The sequence below is a fragment of the Nicotiana tabacum genome, chromosome 11, assembly GCF_000715075.1.
Source record: "Nicotiana tabacum cultivar K326 chromosome 11, ASM71507v2, whole genome shotgun sequence".
Classification (NCBI taxonomy): domain Eukaryota; kingdom Viridiplantae; phylum Streptophyta; class Magnoliopsida; order Solanales; family Solanaceae; genus Nicotiana; species Nicotiana tabacum.
This window is the reverse complement of record NC_134090.1, coordinates 52,578,960-52,596,570: the sequence shown is the minus strand read 5'-3', so window position 1 is coordinate 52,596,570 and position 17,611 is coordinate 52,578,960. Positions and strand designations below refer to the sequence as shown.

At 35.8% G+C, this 17,611-nt stretch overlaps 2 protein-coding genes across 2 annotated transcripts; one reads left to right on the top strand and one right to left on the bottom strand.

The window, feature by feature from the left end:
• Window positions 1-3,849: 3,849 nt before the first annotated feature.
• LOC107793109 (PLAT domain-containing protein 1-like) lies at window positions 3,850-5,013 on the bottom strand. Its single transcript, XM_016615394.2, has 2 exons — window positions 4,858-5,013; window positions 3,850-4,570 (listed from the first exon to the last, which is right to left on the bottom strand). Exons 1-2 carry the CDS (start codon window positions 4,942-4,944, stop codon window positions 4,007-4,009), a joined length of 651 nt encoding a protein of 216 aa, XP_016470880.2. The 5' UTR covers window positions 4,945-5,013; the 3' UTR covers window positions 3,850-4,006.
• Window positions 5,014-5,597: 584 nt separating this feature from the next.
• Window positions 5,598-8,405, top strand: LOC142165840 (uncharacterized). The gene is made up of 2 exons (XM_075224218.1): window positions 5,598-5,615; window positions 6,024-8,405. The coding sequence occupies exons 1-2, from the start codon at window positions 5,598-5,600 to the stop codon at window positions 8,403-8,405; spliced, it is 2,400 nt and encodes a 799-aa protein (XP_075080319.1).
• Window positions 8,406-17,611: the final 9,206 nt, after the last annotated feature.

The following is a 17,611-nucleotide window of genomic DNA, read 5'->3' as shown; positions in this document are numbered from 1 at the left end:
CTTCGGATAGTTAGCAAGTTCCACCGGCCGGGATAGCAAATGGCATCCGGTGGAAACCGAGAGGGTGACACTCCTCCTCCTTTGGGGATCTTCTGAGGGGGCAGCATAATTTTACCCCTTGTTCCCATGAATTGGGGACTGGGGAAGAGGGATATCATCTTTTCGGGAAACTGCGGACAACGGAGATGATGTAGCAGTTGCTGGTGGCAAAGGCAGAGTTGGTGAAGAAGGAGATGAAACTGATGGTGAAGAAGTCGCGGCAAATACAGTGCTGGTTCTTGGTTGCTCATCAACCGAAGATGGAATGGATCCGGTACTCAGCCTCACGGTACCGGGCATAGTGACTAGGACTCGAAAATGGGAGTTGTCATTTTCCACCATATCATACTCCCCCCAGAATGCCGAGGAATCATCCTTGGTTGATGTAACTAACTCAACAGATTTAGCATTCTGTTGAGCTGAGGTAGGTCGTCGTCTTCTATAGAGAGAAGTCCCCTCCTCTCTGGCTTCTACATCATCATCGATCACCACAGTTTCTATGGCCAACTCGGGCGTGGGGCTCATTACCATAACTTCTAGAGATGACTCGGGTACGATATTCTTTGCCTTTTTAATTTTTCCCCCCGCCATGGAGGAACGTCTTCTTTGTGGTTGCTTGTTCTCCAGCCAGGGACTCCGGGAAGAAGCACTTGCACCAAAAGCATGCCCAGAGACACCTGTTCGGGAAAAAACATCTCGCAGTAGCCTCGCAGTGTCAGTAGGATTAGCCAAAACGTCCTCCTCAGGGACAACAACTGAGCCCTAGGGTAGACCTGAATTCAATAGGAGAAAAGGTTAATGAACTTCCTTATATAAAAACAAGATGAGTTTGACTGACCATGATTTTGGCCTTCCATCCATATTTAAGGGCCTGTTCTTTCCACGTGCAGTTCTCGGGCGTAGTGACATCTAAAATTTTCTGGATCCACTGGTCCAAGCCTTCAACCCTAGGTGGTACCCTATGAATTGCTGAAATAATCAAAAGAAGAAGGGTCAATAACGATATGGGGAGATCTTTAATAGAAGGAAAGATATATGGTGAACGTACGATTACCATTCCATAATTCCAGAAACGATGAAGTTGTGGCCGTAATGATGTTGCTGGTGGCAAATGCAATGAACCGTTCCCTCCACCCACGCTCGTTGTCATTATCCATGTTTGATAGCAGAGCATGGTGGCCACGTTTGCTGAAATTTATCATTTCCCCGCGGAAAATCTTTGGGGAATAAAGGTTCATTAATCGAGCCAAGGTTAGCTCTTCCCCATCTCTTGGAATAGACGCCGAAGACAAACAACTGTCCTCCACACAGAAGGACTTATCTTTGACAAGCATCCCTAGTAACAGACGTAGAACTCTGTGATAATAGAGTTAAGCTCATCGCTTAAAGAGAATGGCCCCAAAGTGAAGGGATACATATAAAAATAAGTAAAACCCTTCTTGGGTAAGATTATCCGCTCTACCAGATCAGGAGCGATGATGCTTAAATAAGGGCAATGACAGTCTTCCTTCACAATAGGAATGTTGGAAGGATGGATAAAAGTAGGATACACACCTACGGCCCACATGCAAGGATTAGCGGTTGGATACTTCTCTTTGAAGTCCGTAGTTGTGACAAGACTTTTTGAGATGATGGTGCTCACCGTAAGAGAAGCAACGTCATCAGCTTTACCTTTGTTCTTTGAGGAACTAGGGTTTTGGAAAAAGAGGTCATTGTTATTAGAAGAGAGGAAAGGGTTTTTACTAAAGAAGAAGATTTAGAAAAGTTGAAGACAAGTATGAGTTAAGCAAAGAGAGTTCGAGAGAGTTTGGAAACTTATGAAGTGTAAATGGAGAAATTTGATGTGTATAAGTAAAGGAATAGATGTGTAAAATTGTGGCCATAATTACCTCGATAACCGGCGAAAATGGTGCTGAATCGCGGGATGACGCGTGTTTGGGCCATTCAATGCGGAGAGACATACGTCTAATCAACCGTTAGAAAACTTTTTAAAGGGGGTCAGAGAATTTTCCACCAAAAAAGGTATTTCTACCAACTTCCCGATGACACAAAATCATGCCACCGAAAAGCAGGGGTACTATCTGTATAGGGTAAATATGTTCATATTAAATGATCGCATGAGAAAATGACACATGGAGCCGAAGACCGAAGACAATCAGGTCGGAAGGCAACGATACGTCTGTTACAGGAGAGAATGATATTCATAAAGGCGAGATAAATGCCTGCCACCCAGTAGCATTTATTGGAGAATATTCTATAGTGTTAAGTATGTGGTTTATTACAGAGAATATGGCATTCACTGCCTACTGTTACACACTCTTCAATGGCCCTCATTATTGTCATAAAAGAAGGGCTTGATCCTAGGACCTTGTTCCCTAGGTGCAACTATAAATAGGGAACTCTATTATCATTGTAAATGACACAAATTTTCTGACAAACATATACTACACTCTGTTCAAAACTCAATATAATTTTATCTTTTTGCTCATTTATATCGTTGTTATTGTCTCCGGAAGACCTGCTCCCGGAATTACTATTTTTGCTGTTTTATCTTCTTCTCAAGGCTAAGTATTACATTTTTACCTAATATATTTATCATCTTAGGATCAAATTAATTCACTTGTCTATAAACCACGTATCAATTCAACTGTACCGTTTTACGGGTAAACAAACAAAGAGTATAAAATATCGAGAGAATGACAATGTGAAGTGCCAAATTTGTGCATCTAACATTTCGGAAATGATATTTTCCTTAAAATGTTCTTTTTACCAAAATGCAAAAAGAGAATATGGTTTTCGGGTTAAGCAACCAGCAATTTGGTCGTCAAATTTCGCAACCTATCATCTCTACTCGGATTTTGACATCTTCTATCTGCGAGCCTCGCTCACATTCTTATCAAATAATTTTGTTTTTCCGGGTTTTTCATAAATTCTTAGCAAGGAATTGAAATCAAAATAAATATGACAGGTCCTTACCTAGTGCGTGCTTGTTTCGTGTTTGAAGAGGTCCTCACCAATCAGCTAGCATTTCGTGGCCACTTGTTTGCTTGGCATTGATCAAATTATTGATAAATCACCCCAAAAAAAAATCTCAGATAATATCTGGTATTATCAAGTCGTCCTTTTCTGGATGTAGGTTTGTAACAATAAGCTTTTAGGTTTGACGATATAGGAAATTTATCGATTTAATCCTTTAACCATTTTAATCTGTTGGTACACTTTCATTTGACATGAATATTCAGATAAATTAAAAACTGGTTGTTTAATATTTTATTGAAAGGTACGTGAGATCATTTATTTACTTGTCTATTTAAAAAGAAATAGTAGAAGAAAAGAAACATAGAGGAGCAAAATCGAATCTCATTAAAATTTTATCCAGTTCTTAATATTTACTGCTTTCTACTTATGAAAAAAAAAAAAGATACTCAGTAAAAAATATTTTAGGACAAATGGTGTAAATTCTTAATAATTGTTCCAGGCTATGTCAACATATTGCTATTTTTTTTTAATAAAAGATGGGGAAAATCGGACAATGCAGGTATATTCTGGTGGGTTCTAAATTTGGTTTCCCACATTAATAAATTTGTGGTGAATTATCGGCACATTTCAGATATTCTACCGACATTTCTTTAACATGTTGCAACACTTTGTTGGGTGACATTATTATACTTGTTTCAATTATTGATTGTTTTTATTTAAAGCATGCTAAATATAATAACATACTCGTGATTATCTTGTATAATATAAAATGGTAGCATAAGAAACAACGATGGAACAATCTTTTACAATATAAAACGGTAGCATATGAAATGACGAAGGAACAAAATTTTATTTTTGCAAATATAGTACTCACGAGAGGACATAATGATCCTTATTATTGGCAGAATTAACAGGTACCTTTACTACTCCTCTATCTCTCATACTACTATAACATGAAAGCAACATTGACACACATCAAATGTCATTCTTACCCCTGATAAATTTCACAGTAATAGGAGGTAAAACAGGGAAATGTGGGCCCAGGCCCATTAAAGCCCAATAACTTGAAACTTAAATCACAGAAACATGTGGAGTGGAATGAGTTCCGATTCTCACCGGAAATGGACAGTTTCTCATCGGACTTGGTCTTATTACAGTTGTCTCTAATAGCCGTGAGCTGATAAGGCGACGCATCAGTAGCGAGCCACTGCTCCACTTCGAAATTCTGTTGGTTGCATGCTTTATGGACTCCGGTGACGGTGACCTCCACGTAGTTACAGTACCATCCATGGCCTGGGCCAGTCCCGTCGGAAGTCAAGTTCATCTTGCAGACAGGCCCAGTCAAACATGGGCCTCGACCACTGAAGATATCCAAATTTCCTCTCTCGAAATAGTTGTAACCTGGGCCCATAAGCCCACCCCAAGCCTCGAGGTTCTTGATTCTAATGCCATATCCGTCGGCATCGTAGAGAGTCAAACTGATAATCGAATCTGTTCCCCCCTTTATTATTGAACTCGTTCGAACGTAAGCTGTGTACACGCAATCATCATCCTGCGTTTGTTCAAAAAAATTAAATAGATAAATAAAAGAAGAAAAAACACGAAGATGGATATTAGTTGTGAGTTCAAGTTATAAAGCCACTATTAGATCTTGAACGTAAAGGACTTAACCAAAACAATAACAAGTACGACTCAGTCACAGTACATAAATAGAATTCGATCGATTATATGAATCATCACTAAGTGTATTTCTTTGTTTAATTAAATTCATCTCAGAAAAAGAAATTTATCCCCAAGAAAAGTAGAAGGGAGATGTGAGATTAGAGATAGGTAACTTACGGATCCGGAAATGGAGGAGATGGAGAAAGAGAAGAAGATGATGAAGAGAAGGAACCAGAAATGGTTGAAATGAGCTGCTACTCCCATGGCTTCTCTTGAGCTTTCTCTCTTTATCTTTCTAGAACTATATAGAACTAGAATATTGGAGTAGTAATAGAATGGCGACTACCACCACCCGACATCCGCACCATTCCCACGACCATCATTTTCAACCACAAACACTCATCCACCTCAATTACCACAACTAACCACCCTATCACCAGGGGCGGATCTAGGGGGCGCAAGGGTGTTCATCCGAACCCCCTTCGTCGGAAAATTACACTGTTTATATAGGGTAATTTTTAATATTTTCGTATAGATATAATATGTTGAACCCCCTTGACACAAGGCAAAAGCTTGGCTTAGTGGTTAAGGGGGTTCAGATTTTGTAGCAGGTCACAGGTTCAATTCCAGTCAGCCACAATCTAATTCTTTTCACTCCAGAACTTTTTTCTTTTTTCTTTTTAATTTTAAACGAGGTCGTTTCTTGTCTTCTCTTTTAAGTCCGTTTCCCCCAAAAAACGTGACTGCTTCTCTTTTTCTAATTTAGGGATTTTGGGTTAAAAAATCCCTAAATCTCTCTCTCTCTTCGTTGGTGCCACCCGCTCTTTGTTTCTTCGATCTTTCTGCCTCACCAGACGCGTCTCAATTCTCTCCACTGCCTCGCTAGTCGCCGCCCTGTCGCCGGCGTTTCATCTATCATGGCATTGGCATCCCAGGTAAATTACTTGTTCTTTCTAACTTTTTCAGAATTTTATTAATGTTTTATTGTTGATTCTTAAATTTAGGTTAATGAATCTTGTTCTGTCACCGACCTCTCTGTCTTTTTAACATATTCAAACAAGATAAAAGAAGATTAAAGAAAGAGTTTATGGTGAACCTTTTTTTTTGGTTTTAGTGTATGGTGAACTTAAAATGTAAATGACCTTTCTGTCTTTCTAGATTCAGTATTGGATTGAAACATAGCTTAGAAATCCGTATGGCAACCAGCAGATAAATTATAAGTTATTACTTATGATTTATAACACTTTCCTTCTGCAATTTTGTTTTTACAGTAATGCACACTTGTTGTTTGATAAAATGGTTAGGTAATTTTGTTCTAACTACATTCCTACTTTGTAATTCAGTCTCAAAATTCAGTGAAGAGGTATTTTACCAAAGCACCAAAACCAAATTTGGCTTCTCATACTCAACCTATCCAGTTGGAGAATATAAACCATTTAGAAGTACCATCTTCTAATGAATTTGATTTGGATTCTTTAAAGTTTGATCCGGGGGAAAGAACTCAAATCTTGGACTTCCATCCAAATCATCGTGATATTATTAGGAGAGAATACCTTCGACAATGTCCTTGTCAACCTCGGCTTCATAACTTTCCTAAAACAAATTTTTCTGGATCAATGCGTCGATTTAATCCTAAATGGTTTGATGATGAATATCATGATTGGTTGGAGTACAGTGTAAGTAAAGATGCATCATATTGTTTGTATTGTTATCTATTTAAAGATAATAATATTCATCAAGGCGGAGGTGATGTATTTTCAAGTATAGGGTTTAAGAGTTGGCATAAAAAGAAAAGTTTTGATAAACATGGATCGAGTAGCATTCACAATGAGTCAAAAAAGAAATGCCAAGATTTGCGGCAACAACGGTCTATTCAATCTTCATTTGAAAGGCAATCTAATCAACTTAAGCATGAGTATTGGATTCGCTTAACTGCTTCAGTTAATGTAGTAAGGCTTCTTATAACTCAAGGATTAGCATTTCGAGGTCATGATGAATCTAAGTCTTCACTTAGTAGGGGTAATTTTCTTCAAACTCTCTCATGGTATGCAAAAGTATGTGATAACATTCGTGATTATGTACTGGAACATGCTCCTCAAAATGATCAAATGACTTCTCCAATAATTCAGAAAGACATTGTAACTGCATGTAAGATAGAAACAACTAAAGCTATAATTGAGGAACTAAATGGTGATTACTTTGCCTTGCTAGTTGATGAATCTTTTGATACGTCCCGCAAAGAGCAAATGGCGATTGTCTTACGGTATGTTGATAGAATGGGATTTGTGATGGAGCGACTTATTGATGTAGTTCATGTTCAAAATACTTGTGCTTCATCTTTGAAGAGTGCAATTGTTAATTTACTTGATCAACACTCCTTAAGTCTATCATATGTGCGTGGACAATGTTATGATGGGGCAAGCAATATGCAAGGTGAGATTAATGGTCTTAAAATGTTGATTAAGAGAGAAAGTAGATCGGCTCATTCCATTCATTGTTTTGCTCATCAACTCCAACTTACCCTTGTTGCGGTTTCTAAGAAATGTCTTCAAGTGGGGGAACTTGTAGTATTGGTTTCCAATATTTTGAATATATTAGGATCTTCGTTTAAGCGTATGGATGAATTTCGAGAATCTCAAAAGGAAAGAATTCAAGAGGCATTAGATATGGGTGAGCTTACAACTGGTCGGGGCTTGAATCAAGAATTTGGTCTTTCAAGAGCATGTGATACTCGTTGGGGATCTCACTTTAAATCTTTTAATAATTTTATTCTGATGTTTGGCTCTATTCTCGATGTTCTTGAATTGCTTGTTCTTGATGCACATTCTACAGATGAAAGAGCCAAGGCAATGGGATATCTCAGGGCTTGTCAAACATTTGAGGTTGCATTCATGTTACATTTGATGAGAGATATTTTAGCAATCACAAATGAGCTCAATAAATGCTTACAAAAAAAAGAGCAAGACATTGCAAACGCCATGCTACTTGTTGAAGTAGCAAAGAAAAGGTTGCAAAAGTTAAGGAAAGAGGAATGGAATTCTCTTATTGCGGATATATCTGCATTTTGTATCAAATATGATATTTTGATACCTCGGTTTGATGAGCTATACGTTAGTTCTTTAAGATCACGTCGTAAACCTGATGACTGTACAGTCTTACATCATTATCGGGTTGATGTATTTTGCAAAATTATTGATTGGCAAATTCAAGAACTTAATGAACGTTTTGACGAAGTGACAACTCATTTGCTTCATGGAATTGCTTGTTTGAATCCAATTAACTCATTTTCAAGTTTTGACATCAGGAAAATAATGAGAATGGCTGAGTTATATCCTGATGACTTTGATGAATTTAGTATGGGTGCTCTTGAGAATCAACTTGCAAGTTATATTATTGATGTTCGTGATGTTGATGAAAGATTCTCCGATCTACATGGACTTTGTGATCTTTCAAAAAGATTAGTTCAGACAAAGAAGCATTCAAATTATCCTCTTGTATTTCGCTTAGTGAAACTTGTTTTGCTTCTGCCCGTTGCTACCACATCCGTTGAAAGAGCTTTTTCGGCGATGAAGTTTATCAAGAATGACTTACGAAGTCGAATGAATGATGAGTTCTTTAGCGGTTGTTTGGTGCCTTATGTAGAAAAAATTGTGTTTGATAGTATTTCTAATGATGCTATTATTAAAACATTTCAAGATATGAAACCCCGTCGAGTGCAGTTGTAATAATGTACTTAGTTATTTTTTGTTGATCTCATTAGTCATTAGGTCCTTGTAACTAATACAAGACTTGTTTTTTGTATTTTCTCTTTTGAAAGTCTTGTTACTATGATATGTTTATCTTAACACTATCTTTGTGTTGAGAACTTCTCTTTCTATTAATAAAATCTGTTAGCATCTATTTTTTTTTTTTTTTGGTTTTGGTTGGCTAGCTTCATTGTGTATTTGACTTTTAAAATTTTTGAACCCCTTCACAAATATTCTGCCTCCGCCACTGATCACATAATTAGTATTGTACACAGTACAACTATAGCTCGAGTTACCGTTGGATTCATCCACGTCACGAGGATCTTGAAACTCAATTTTAGCTCGCCTTGCAAAAGTAGCTATACTATATACATATATGATTTTAAGATAGCATGATTTGCACATTTACTTCTATGACTCCAACACTTATCCTACTATTTTGATTAACAAATTCTCCCTCCATTTGAGAACCTATTTCCTTTTAGTTAGTGCAAAAATGATGACCTTTTTTTAGAAGTATTCGTGTAACAATTTACATTTAGGCAGTGATTTATAGTCACGTAAGATATATGTGTTTTATTTTATACCACAAATTTAAAAGTATTTTTTTTTAATATGCGTGTCCAATTAAATAGGTTCACATAAATTGAAACAAAGGAAATATAATGTATATAATGCCTTTTTTCTGTTTTGATATATCTCGATAAGTTTGACATAATCTTACATATACTAATATTGGATTTATTAACTTTAATTTAAATTTTGTTTTGAAGATTGAACTTACAGCTTAACAATCGAGATTTGATTGGCATTACTAAAATGAACTTTCCAATTTGACAAAAATGACTTCTAATTTTCTATCTTCACCTTTCTCACTTTTAACGGGCCAACGGCAACTACTGTCCTAAGGAATTCTTCCATCTTTTATTACTACTAGTATTAGCACCCGCGCAAATGCGCGGTTACTAACTATGTTAAATATTTGAGTTATTTGGATTATACATAAAAAAATTACAATTTAAACTTTCTCGATAAATATAGATAATCATTGGATATTAATTAAGAAACACTACATGAAAATGATTAAATATTTCTCAAATCTTCTAGTTATAATTTTATTTTTCTTTTTAGTATCATTCTCGCCGGTGTCATTGGATCAAAAAAGTAGTCAGGAAGTAAATAATAACTAATATTTATGGCAAAACAATCAAAGATTGAGACTATGAAGGACTCTTTGGATACGACTTGACTCTTTTACTACTGCTTGAACTCTTATTTGGTGTGTTGATATATTCTAAAATTATTTCTATTTTAAATTTTCAGCTTCTAAAACTTTATTTTTCAATAATAATTATTTTTTTAACAATGTAAGTGAAAATATTATCCTTAATTCAAAACTCATTTTAGTCGGCTATCTAAAATTTAAAAATTTCTTTAGCCAGTGATTTTCTTTCTAATATGACTCCATTTTGATATTTGACATTAACCATGTTAAATATGTGAGTTATTTGAATTATATGTAAATAACCTTAAAATTTAAACCTTCTAGGTAATTATAGATAATCGTTAGATATTGTTTATGAAACACTACATGAAAAAAGGCTAACATTTTCTCAAATCTTGTAGTGATAATTTTATTTTTGCACCATTCTTATTGGTGTCATTGGAACCTAAAAATAGTCACGAAATAATAACTCGTATTTATGAGCTCTGGAAAAGCACAAAGATTGGCACAATATGAACGATTCTTTGGTTACGACATGACTCTTTTACTACAACTTGAATTCTTATTTGGTATGCTATTATATTTAAAAATAATATTCCTATTTTGAAATTTTAATTTCTACAACATTATATATATTTTAATAAAATAATTATTTTTATAATGATGCAAGTGAAGATATTATCCTTAATTTAAAATTCACTTTAATCGTCTATCTAAAAATATAAATAATTCTTTGGCCGATAAATATATTTCAGTATGACTCCATTTTGAGTTTATCGATATCTCTAGACACAAATTTTAAATTTTGAATATCCTATACATATAAAGATTTTTTGTTCTTTGAATTATTAAATATTACATTAATTGATTGTTGTTATATAACATTGCATATATTGTCTTAAAATTGCCAAGCAGTTGTTTTTACCATACTTGGTTAACCTCAATGCAAACTACTTAAATTACAATTAAATTTAAATTCGAATATCATATCAGTTTGTGAGTATTAGTAATATTTTTAAAAACGATACACAATGTAAATAAAAAATATTCTAAGATATTCTTAACTATAATCTATGTATTTGAGTTGAAAAAAAATATTTGAAATCGATGAGATCGTCTTCCAAATTTTTTACACTCAACAAAGATGAAATAGAAGAAGAAATTCGTCGTCTCTTATTTCTAATTTTTAGTTTTTACATACATTTTTTCTATATTTATTTTCTCTTATCTTATTTTTTTTTATGTTTTTCTTTCTTTTGTTACACAAAATTAATTTATTTCATAATAAAAGGATGAGTTTTAATAAAAGTTGTCTTCACAAGAACTTTATTTATATTTTAGTCTTTGGCTGAAATTATATCATATTTTTCTTTTGGCTTTATCTTATCAACCTAAATAGGAGCTCACCCAACCACTTAAACTAAAAAGAAAATAAAGCTATAAGAAGTAAACAATAAAGCTGGTCGGATATTTATGTAATAATGCATAAGATTTTGGTTTCTTGATTTTATCCATGGTATGATTTCTATTATAATTATTTTAAAAACCCTCTACTAAAATTTAAAAATATCTTATCTTTTATTTTAAAAATTACATTATAATTTAAAAAATAATCTCATTTCGAAATTATTTGTTTATATTTTAAAAATAACTATCTCACGTCATACTTTTTTTTAAATATACTTTTGATTACACTTGAAAATCGCTATAGAAACTATCTATTAGAAACCAATATCCCTCTTTTTGAATTCGAGAAAAAAATCTTTCACATAATCTAATGATTCAAAACTAATATTTTTTAATGAAAAAAATACTACACCCTTGCAATGTTGGTTTGACTGCAGCTAAATGAAGAGGTTTCGGCTTATACCCTTCAATTCCTAGAAAGTGTTAAATAGAAATTAATAAGTTATATTGTCAAAGTTTTGTTATTTGTTTGATGCCTATTTATATAAATTGACTCTTCAAACAAATATTTTTCAAAAAGAAAAAACAACAACTTGTGTTGAATATTAACTGATTTTTATAATGTTTCTTTCTCCAGCATGTAGGTTTACTTCATAATATATGCAAGTAAATTTTTATCAACTTTTAAACTTTTTTTTTTGTTATCTGGATAAACATAGACGTGCACCCTATATATTATATTTATTATAAAAGAAATTCGCTTTATTCAAATCTAGCTATAATGTTTTAAAGAACTATAATTATTGAATTTTAAATGTAAAAGAGTTTATAGTTATATGGAGTATTTATTTTTGCCAGAGGCGAAGTAGTATTTACATAATTTGAATTAAGATAACAAAAGTTCCTAATATAATTGCATATGATCACTAACCGAATTAAGTATGATAACATTGTAATGAAAGATATTTTTTTATTTTAATTCAAATTTAAAAACTTTATATATATTAATTCAAAATTATCCTTTAATATATATATATATATATATATATATATATATATATATATATTTGATTAACATAGTCAAATATAGAATAAAGTTACAATATACTATTGACATTTATTAGTTTGCCACTTGGTTTAGCCACAAAGTCAATTATATGTGGCAACGTTAATTAGTTTGCCACTTGGCTTAACTACAAAGTCAATTATATATGACAACTTTATAGCTTTAATATATATATAGATATAGATATTTCATCTGTGTCATTTTCTTTAACGCTATTTTTTTTAATTTAAAAAGAATGATATTTTTATATATTTGAAAATAATTTAATTTTATAATTTTTAATTATCTTTAATGATATGCTTTTATAACAAAAATGTGAGAAATTTAAGACAATTCATTTCAAAAAAATTCTTTTTCTTTCTTAAGGTTCATGTCAAATTAAACTCTGTCACATAGGTTGAAATGGAGGGAGTATAAGTTTTAAAATATGTTATAAAATTTGTATGAGGGTGTCTCAAACATTTGACATGGTTCACATTTTTATTTTAACATTTTTGTAAAAGCAAAAAAAAAAAGGACTACTTTTTTTCAACTTGAACTTAGAAGGACCAGAAAAATGGGCCAGAGGTGAATTACCTCTTTTTTACCCTAAACCCCAAAAAAAAAAAAAAAAAATCGAGACGACGTTGAAAAGATTAATTTTTTTCTTTTTCCTGTTCACATGATTGATTAAAAAGCACGTGAGCAGGCAAGGAATGCGCGTCAATGCAAATAAAGAAATTACAATGTGGGAATCCAAATTTGTGACATATCCTTGATCAGTACTTCACACACCCCACGTTTTGCACATTCTTTTTCTTAAATTTAGTCGTTGAATATCTAGCAGGTTTTCACCTATTTACGTTTTGATTCCCTTTCTTAAAGTTCACTTATTTTTTGTAAAATCTACTTTCAAACTGTTATTTACTCCAATTGAAGTTGAGACGAAGACAATTCTTCAAAGAAAAAATAAAATGAGCATCATCTTTCCATCAACAAAGTTTCCTCATAAAGTTTTAACCAAAGGGCAAAACGAAATATGTCTTTAAAAAAAGGCAAAAAGGAATACAGTTGTAGTTAGCTAAATCTAACCACTTCAAGTTCACATTCTTCAAAAATTCAAAGATATAATATTTTTTTTTTTTTGGGTCATGGATTGGTTATCCCTTTTAACTTTTATACCTTTTCTCCTGAGAAACCTTTTTTTGTCTAGATAAATTTCACAAGATTAAATGACTAGCTTGAAGAAAATATGGATTGGAACAACTGTTTCTTCTATTTTCTGTTCCTCAATCGTCGCTCTTGCTTGCTGATACAAAGGGGAATATATACACGTAGAGATGGACTTAATAGAGAGTTCTACAACAGGTATTTGGCTGTTCCATATATCCTAATGAAATTGTAATAACGGCTAAGGATAGATACAAGCCTACCAGAGTTAGGTTTAGGCATAGTTATAGACCTACTAGAGTCCTAGCTAACCTAACCAGGTTGTCTTACATCCCCTCAAGCTGGTGGTCAGGTGTGCAAATGTGACGACCCGAAGGGTCATCACCGTAGTTCTTCCTTGTTCCGCGCTTTCGAGGCCTTGGAAATCTCGCTTTTAGTTGCCTCGATTGGCGTGCGCAGTTCGGACGCGTAGCCGGAAAGTTTTTATGTTAGAATATGTGAATTATGTGAAACATTTGATGAATTTTGGTATTAATATGCATAATGTTGACTTTGGTTAATATTTTGGGTAAACGGACCCGGACCTGTGATTCGACGGTCCCGGAGGGTCCGCAAAAAAATATGGGACTTGGGCGTGTGCCCGGAATCAAATTCTGAGGTCCCAAGCCCGAGAAATAAATTTTTGAATGAAATTGTTTTTCTGAAATTTGATATGAAAATTTGAAATGAAAAAGGGGTTAGAAAATATAGGTATCGGGCTCGTATTTTGGTTCCGACGCCCGGTACAAGTCTTAAATATGTGTTAAGCACTATCTGTAAAGTTTGGCTAAAAACGGACGTCATATGACGTGTTTCGGACTAAAAATGGAGAATTTGAGTTATGAAAGTTGAAGAAAGAAAATCATGTGTCTGAGGCTTGATCCTATGTATATGATGTTATTTTGGCGATTTGATCGCACGAGTAAGTCCGTAAGATGTCTTTAAGGTTGTGTGCATGTTTGGTTTGGAGCCCCGAGGGCTCGGGTGAGTTTTGAATGGGGCCCGGGAGGTCTTGGACTTAAGAAAATGCAGGTTCAGGTGTTGCAGACACCAGCGCGGCCGCGGTCATTTTCGCGCGGTCCGCGCTGGAGCCGCGCGGTCGCGATGCCTTTCTGTGCGGGCAAGCCAAATATTTAAAACACCTTTCCTGCTTTCTTTCAAACAATATAATAAACGAGGCAAAATCTAAGCGGAAGACTTTAAATCTAAAGCAACTAAAAACCAAAAGTGCGGAAGTTTGAACCGAAATGCTACCCAGAGTCTGGTGTCACTAGCTCACAGACTACTACAGAATACTACAATCAATGTCTGAAGGGAAAATACATCATGTTTGTCTCATACAAGATAAACAAACAAAAAAACATGGAAAGGGACTTCGGCCTGCGAACGCCAGCTAGGCTACCTCAAGAGTCCCTGGACTGAAGATAGCTCCCAGAAGTCCTACTGCTGCGGTCCGTAAGCTGCTCCCTGATCTGTGCACCAAAAATGCACAGAGTGTAGCATCAGCACAACCGACCCCATGTGCTGGTAAGTGCCTGGCCTAACCCCGGCGAAGTAGTGACGAGGCTAGACAGTACCTACCACAATTAACCTGTACAGATATATATACAACAAGTGCAAGAAAACAATAACAAGATAATACAAAGTAAAACTGGGAGGGGACATGCTATCGGGGAGTAACAGATAAAAATGAAATATCGGAAATAAGCAGAAGAGACTCCGGTTCCCATGATATATATAAGTGGACGGCGTGCCACACGATCCCATAATATTATATTTAAGTGGACGGCGTGCCACACGATCCCCTAATATCATATATAAGTGGACGGCGTGCCACACGATCCCATAATATCATATATAAGTGGACGGCGTGCCACACGATCCCAATTCATCTTTATCAGTGGACAGCGCGCCACACGATCCCATAATATCATATATAAGTGGACGGCGTGCCACACGATCCCATAGTATAGTATATAAGTAGACGGCGTGCCACACGATCCCAATTCATATCATATATAATATCTGACTTCACATAGTAGACCCCTTCAGGGGAGAATAACAACTCAATACCTTTAACCCGGCAAGGGTACAGCTAACAACCCAAAATATCCCGACACGGGAGAATATATATATCAGTCTACACATCCCGGCAAGGGAGTATTCACAACACATTCTCCTTTTAAATCATTCTTCCTCAACCATTCACATTATATGAAACTTTCAAATAAACAAGGAGCTTGTGTCACATTATTCGAATTAAAAGCAATCAAGACTCACGGTCATGCTAGACTCCGGTGCATAGATAACCGTCACCATGCCTAAACACCGTACTCCACATTAGCAAGTAGCAAATATCATCCTAATCCTATTCCCTCAAGCCAAAGTTAGAACAAACACTTACCTCGAATGCTCCAAACTCAACTCACGCTTCTAGTATAGCTTTACCTCTTGATTTCACCACCAATTCGCTCGAATCTAGTCATAAGTTACTTAATCACATTAATAATTACTAGATGAATCATCCCCAATGCATGAAAATAGATTTTTCAAAGTTTTTCCCAAAAAGGTCAAAAATACCCCCGGACCCACGTGGTCGAAACTCGAGGTTCGGACCAAAACTCGGTTACTCATTCCCCCATGAATCCAAATATATGATTTGTTTTTAAATCGGACCCCAAATTGAGGTCCAACTTCTCAATTTGTAGAAAACCTAGGTTCTACCCAAAACACCCAATTTTCCCCATAAAAATCTTTGATTTGAAGTTGAAATTATGTTAAAAGATGTTAAGGGATAAAGAAATTAAGTTAGAAATCACTTACCAATCGTTTTGGAGAAGAAAGGTTGTTTGGAAAATCGCCTCTTAGGTTTTGGGTTTTTGAAAAGTGAAAAATGACTGAGATTTCCGAACTTGTATACCTTTCTGAGGACCTGGCGCGGACCGCACAAAAATGTGTTGCGGCCGCGCCGAGTGGGTGGAAAATTGGGGCTTCTCTGAACCCTTCCAGCGCGGACCGCACTATTTTGGTGCGCGGCCGTGCTGGTTGACCTAAAACCCTAGCCCTCAGACTCAGCCACGCGGACCGCACAGAAAGGCATCGTGGCCGCGCGGCTCCAGAACGGACCACGCGGAAATGAACGCGGCTGCGCTGGTGTCTGCAACACCTGAACCCGCATTTTCTTAAGTCCAAGGCCTCCCGGGCCCCATTCAAAACTCACCCGAGCCCTCGGGGCTCCAAACCAAACATGCATACAACCTTAAAAACATCTTACGGACTTACTCGTGCAATCAAATCGCCAAAATAACATCATATACATAGGATCAAGCCTCAAACACATGATTTTCTTTCTTCAACTTTCATAACTCAAATTCTCCATTTTAAGTCCGAAACACGTCATATGACGTCCGTTTTTAGCCAAACTTTACCGATAGTGCTTAACACATATTTAAGACATGTACCGGGCGTCGGAACCAAAATACTAGCCCGATACCTATATTTTCTAACTCCTTTTCATTTCAAATTTTCATATCAAATTTCAGAAAAACAATTTCTTTCAAAAATTCATTTCTCGGGCTTGGGACCTCAGAATTTGATTCCGGACACACGCCCAAGTCCCATATTTTTCTACGGACCCTCCGGGACCGTCGAATCACAAGTCCGGGTCCGTTTACCCAAAATGTTGACCGAAGTCAACATTATGCATATTAATACTAAAATTCATCAAATGTTTCACATAATTCACATATTCTAACATAAAAACTTTCCAGCTACGCGCCCGAACTGCGCACGCCAATCGAGGCAACTAAAAGCGAGGTTTTCAAAGCCTCAGGAGCACGGAACAAGGAAGAATTATGGTGATGACCCCTTGGGTCGTTACATTCTCCACCTCTAAAACAACTGTTCGTCCTCAAACGGACAAAAGAAAGAAGTACCTGAGTCGGGAAATAAATGAGGATAACGACTCCGCATATCGGACTCGGACTCCCAGGTCGATGCCTCAGGAGGCTGACCTCTCCACTGAACACGCACCGAAGGAAAACTCTTCGACCTCAACTATCGAACCTGCCGGTCTATAATAGCCACCGGCTCCTCCTCATATGACAGATCCTTGTCCAATTGGATAGTGCTGAAATCTAACACGTGCGATGGATCTTCGCGATACTTCCGGAGCATACATACATGAAACACGGGATGCACAGCTGACAAGCTAGGCGGCAAGGCAAGTCTATAAGCCACCTCTCCCACACGATCAAGAAACTCAAATGGACTGATGAACCTAGGGCTGAGCTTGCCCTT

Coding starts and splice junctions, on each gene's coding strand:
- LOC107793109 (XM_016615394.2), bottom strand. CDS start 4,944: ATGGGAGTAGCAGCTCATTTCAACCATTTCTGGTTCCTTCTCTTCATC. Junction 4,571..4,857: donor TCTCCTCCATTTCCGGATCC/GTAAGTTACCTA, acceptor GAACAAACGCAG/GATGATGATTGCGTGTACAC.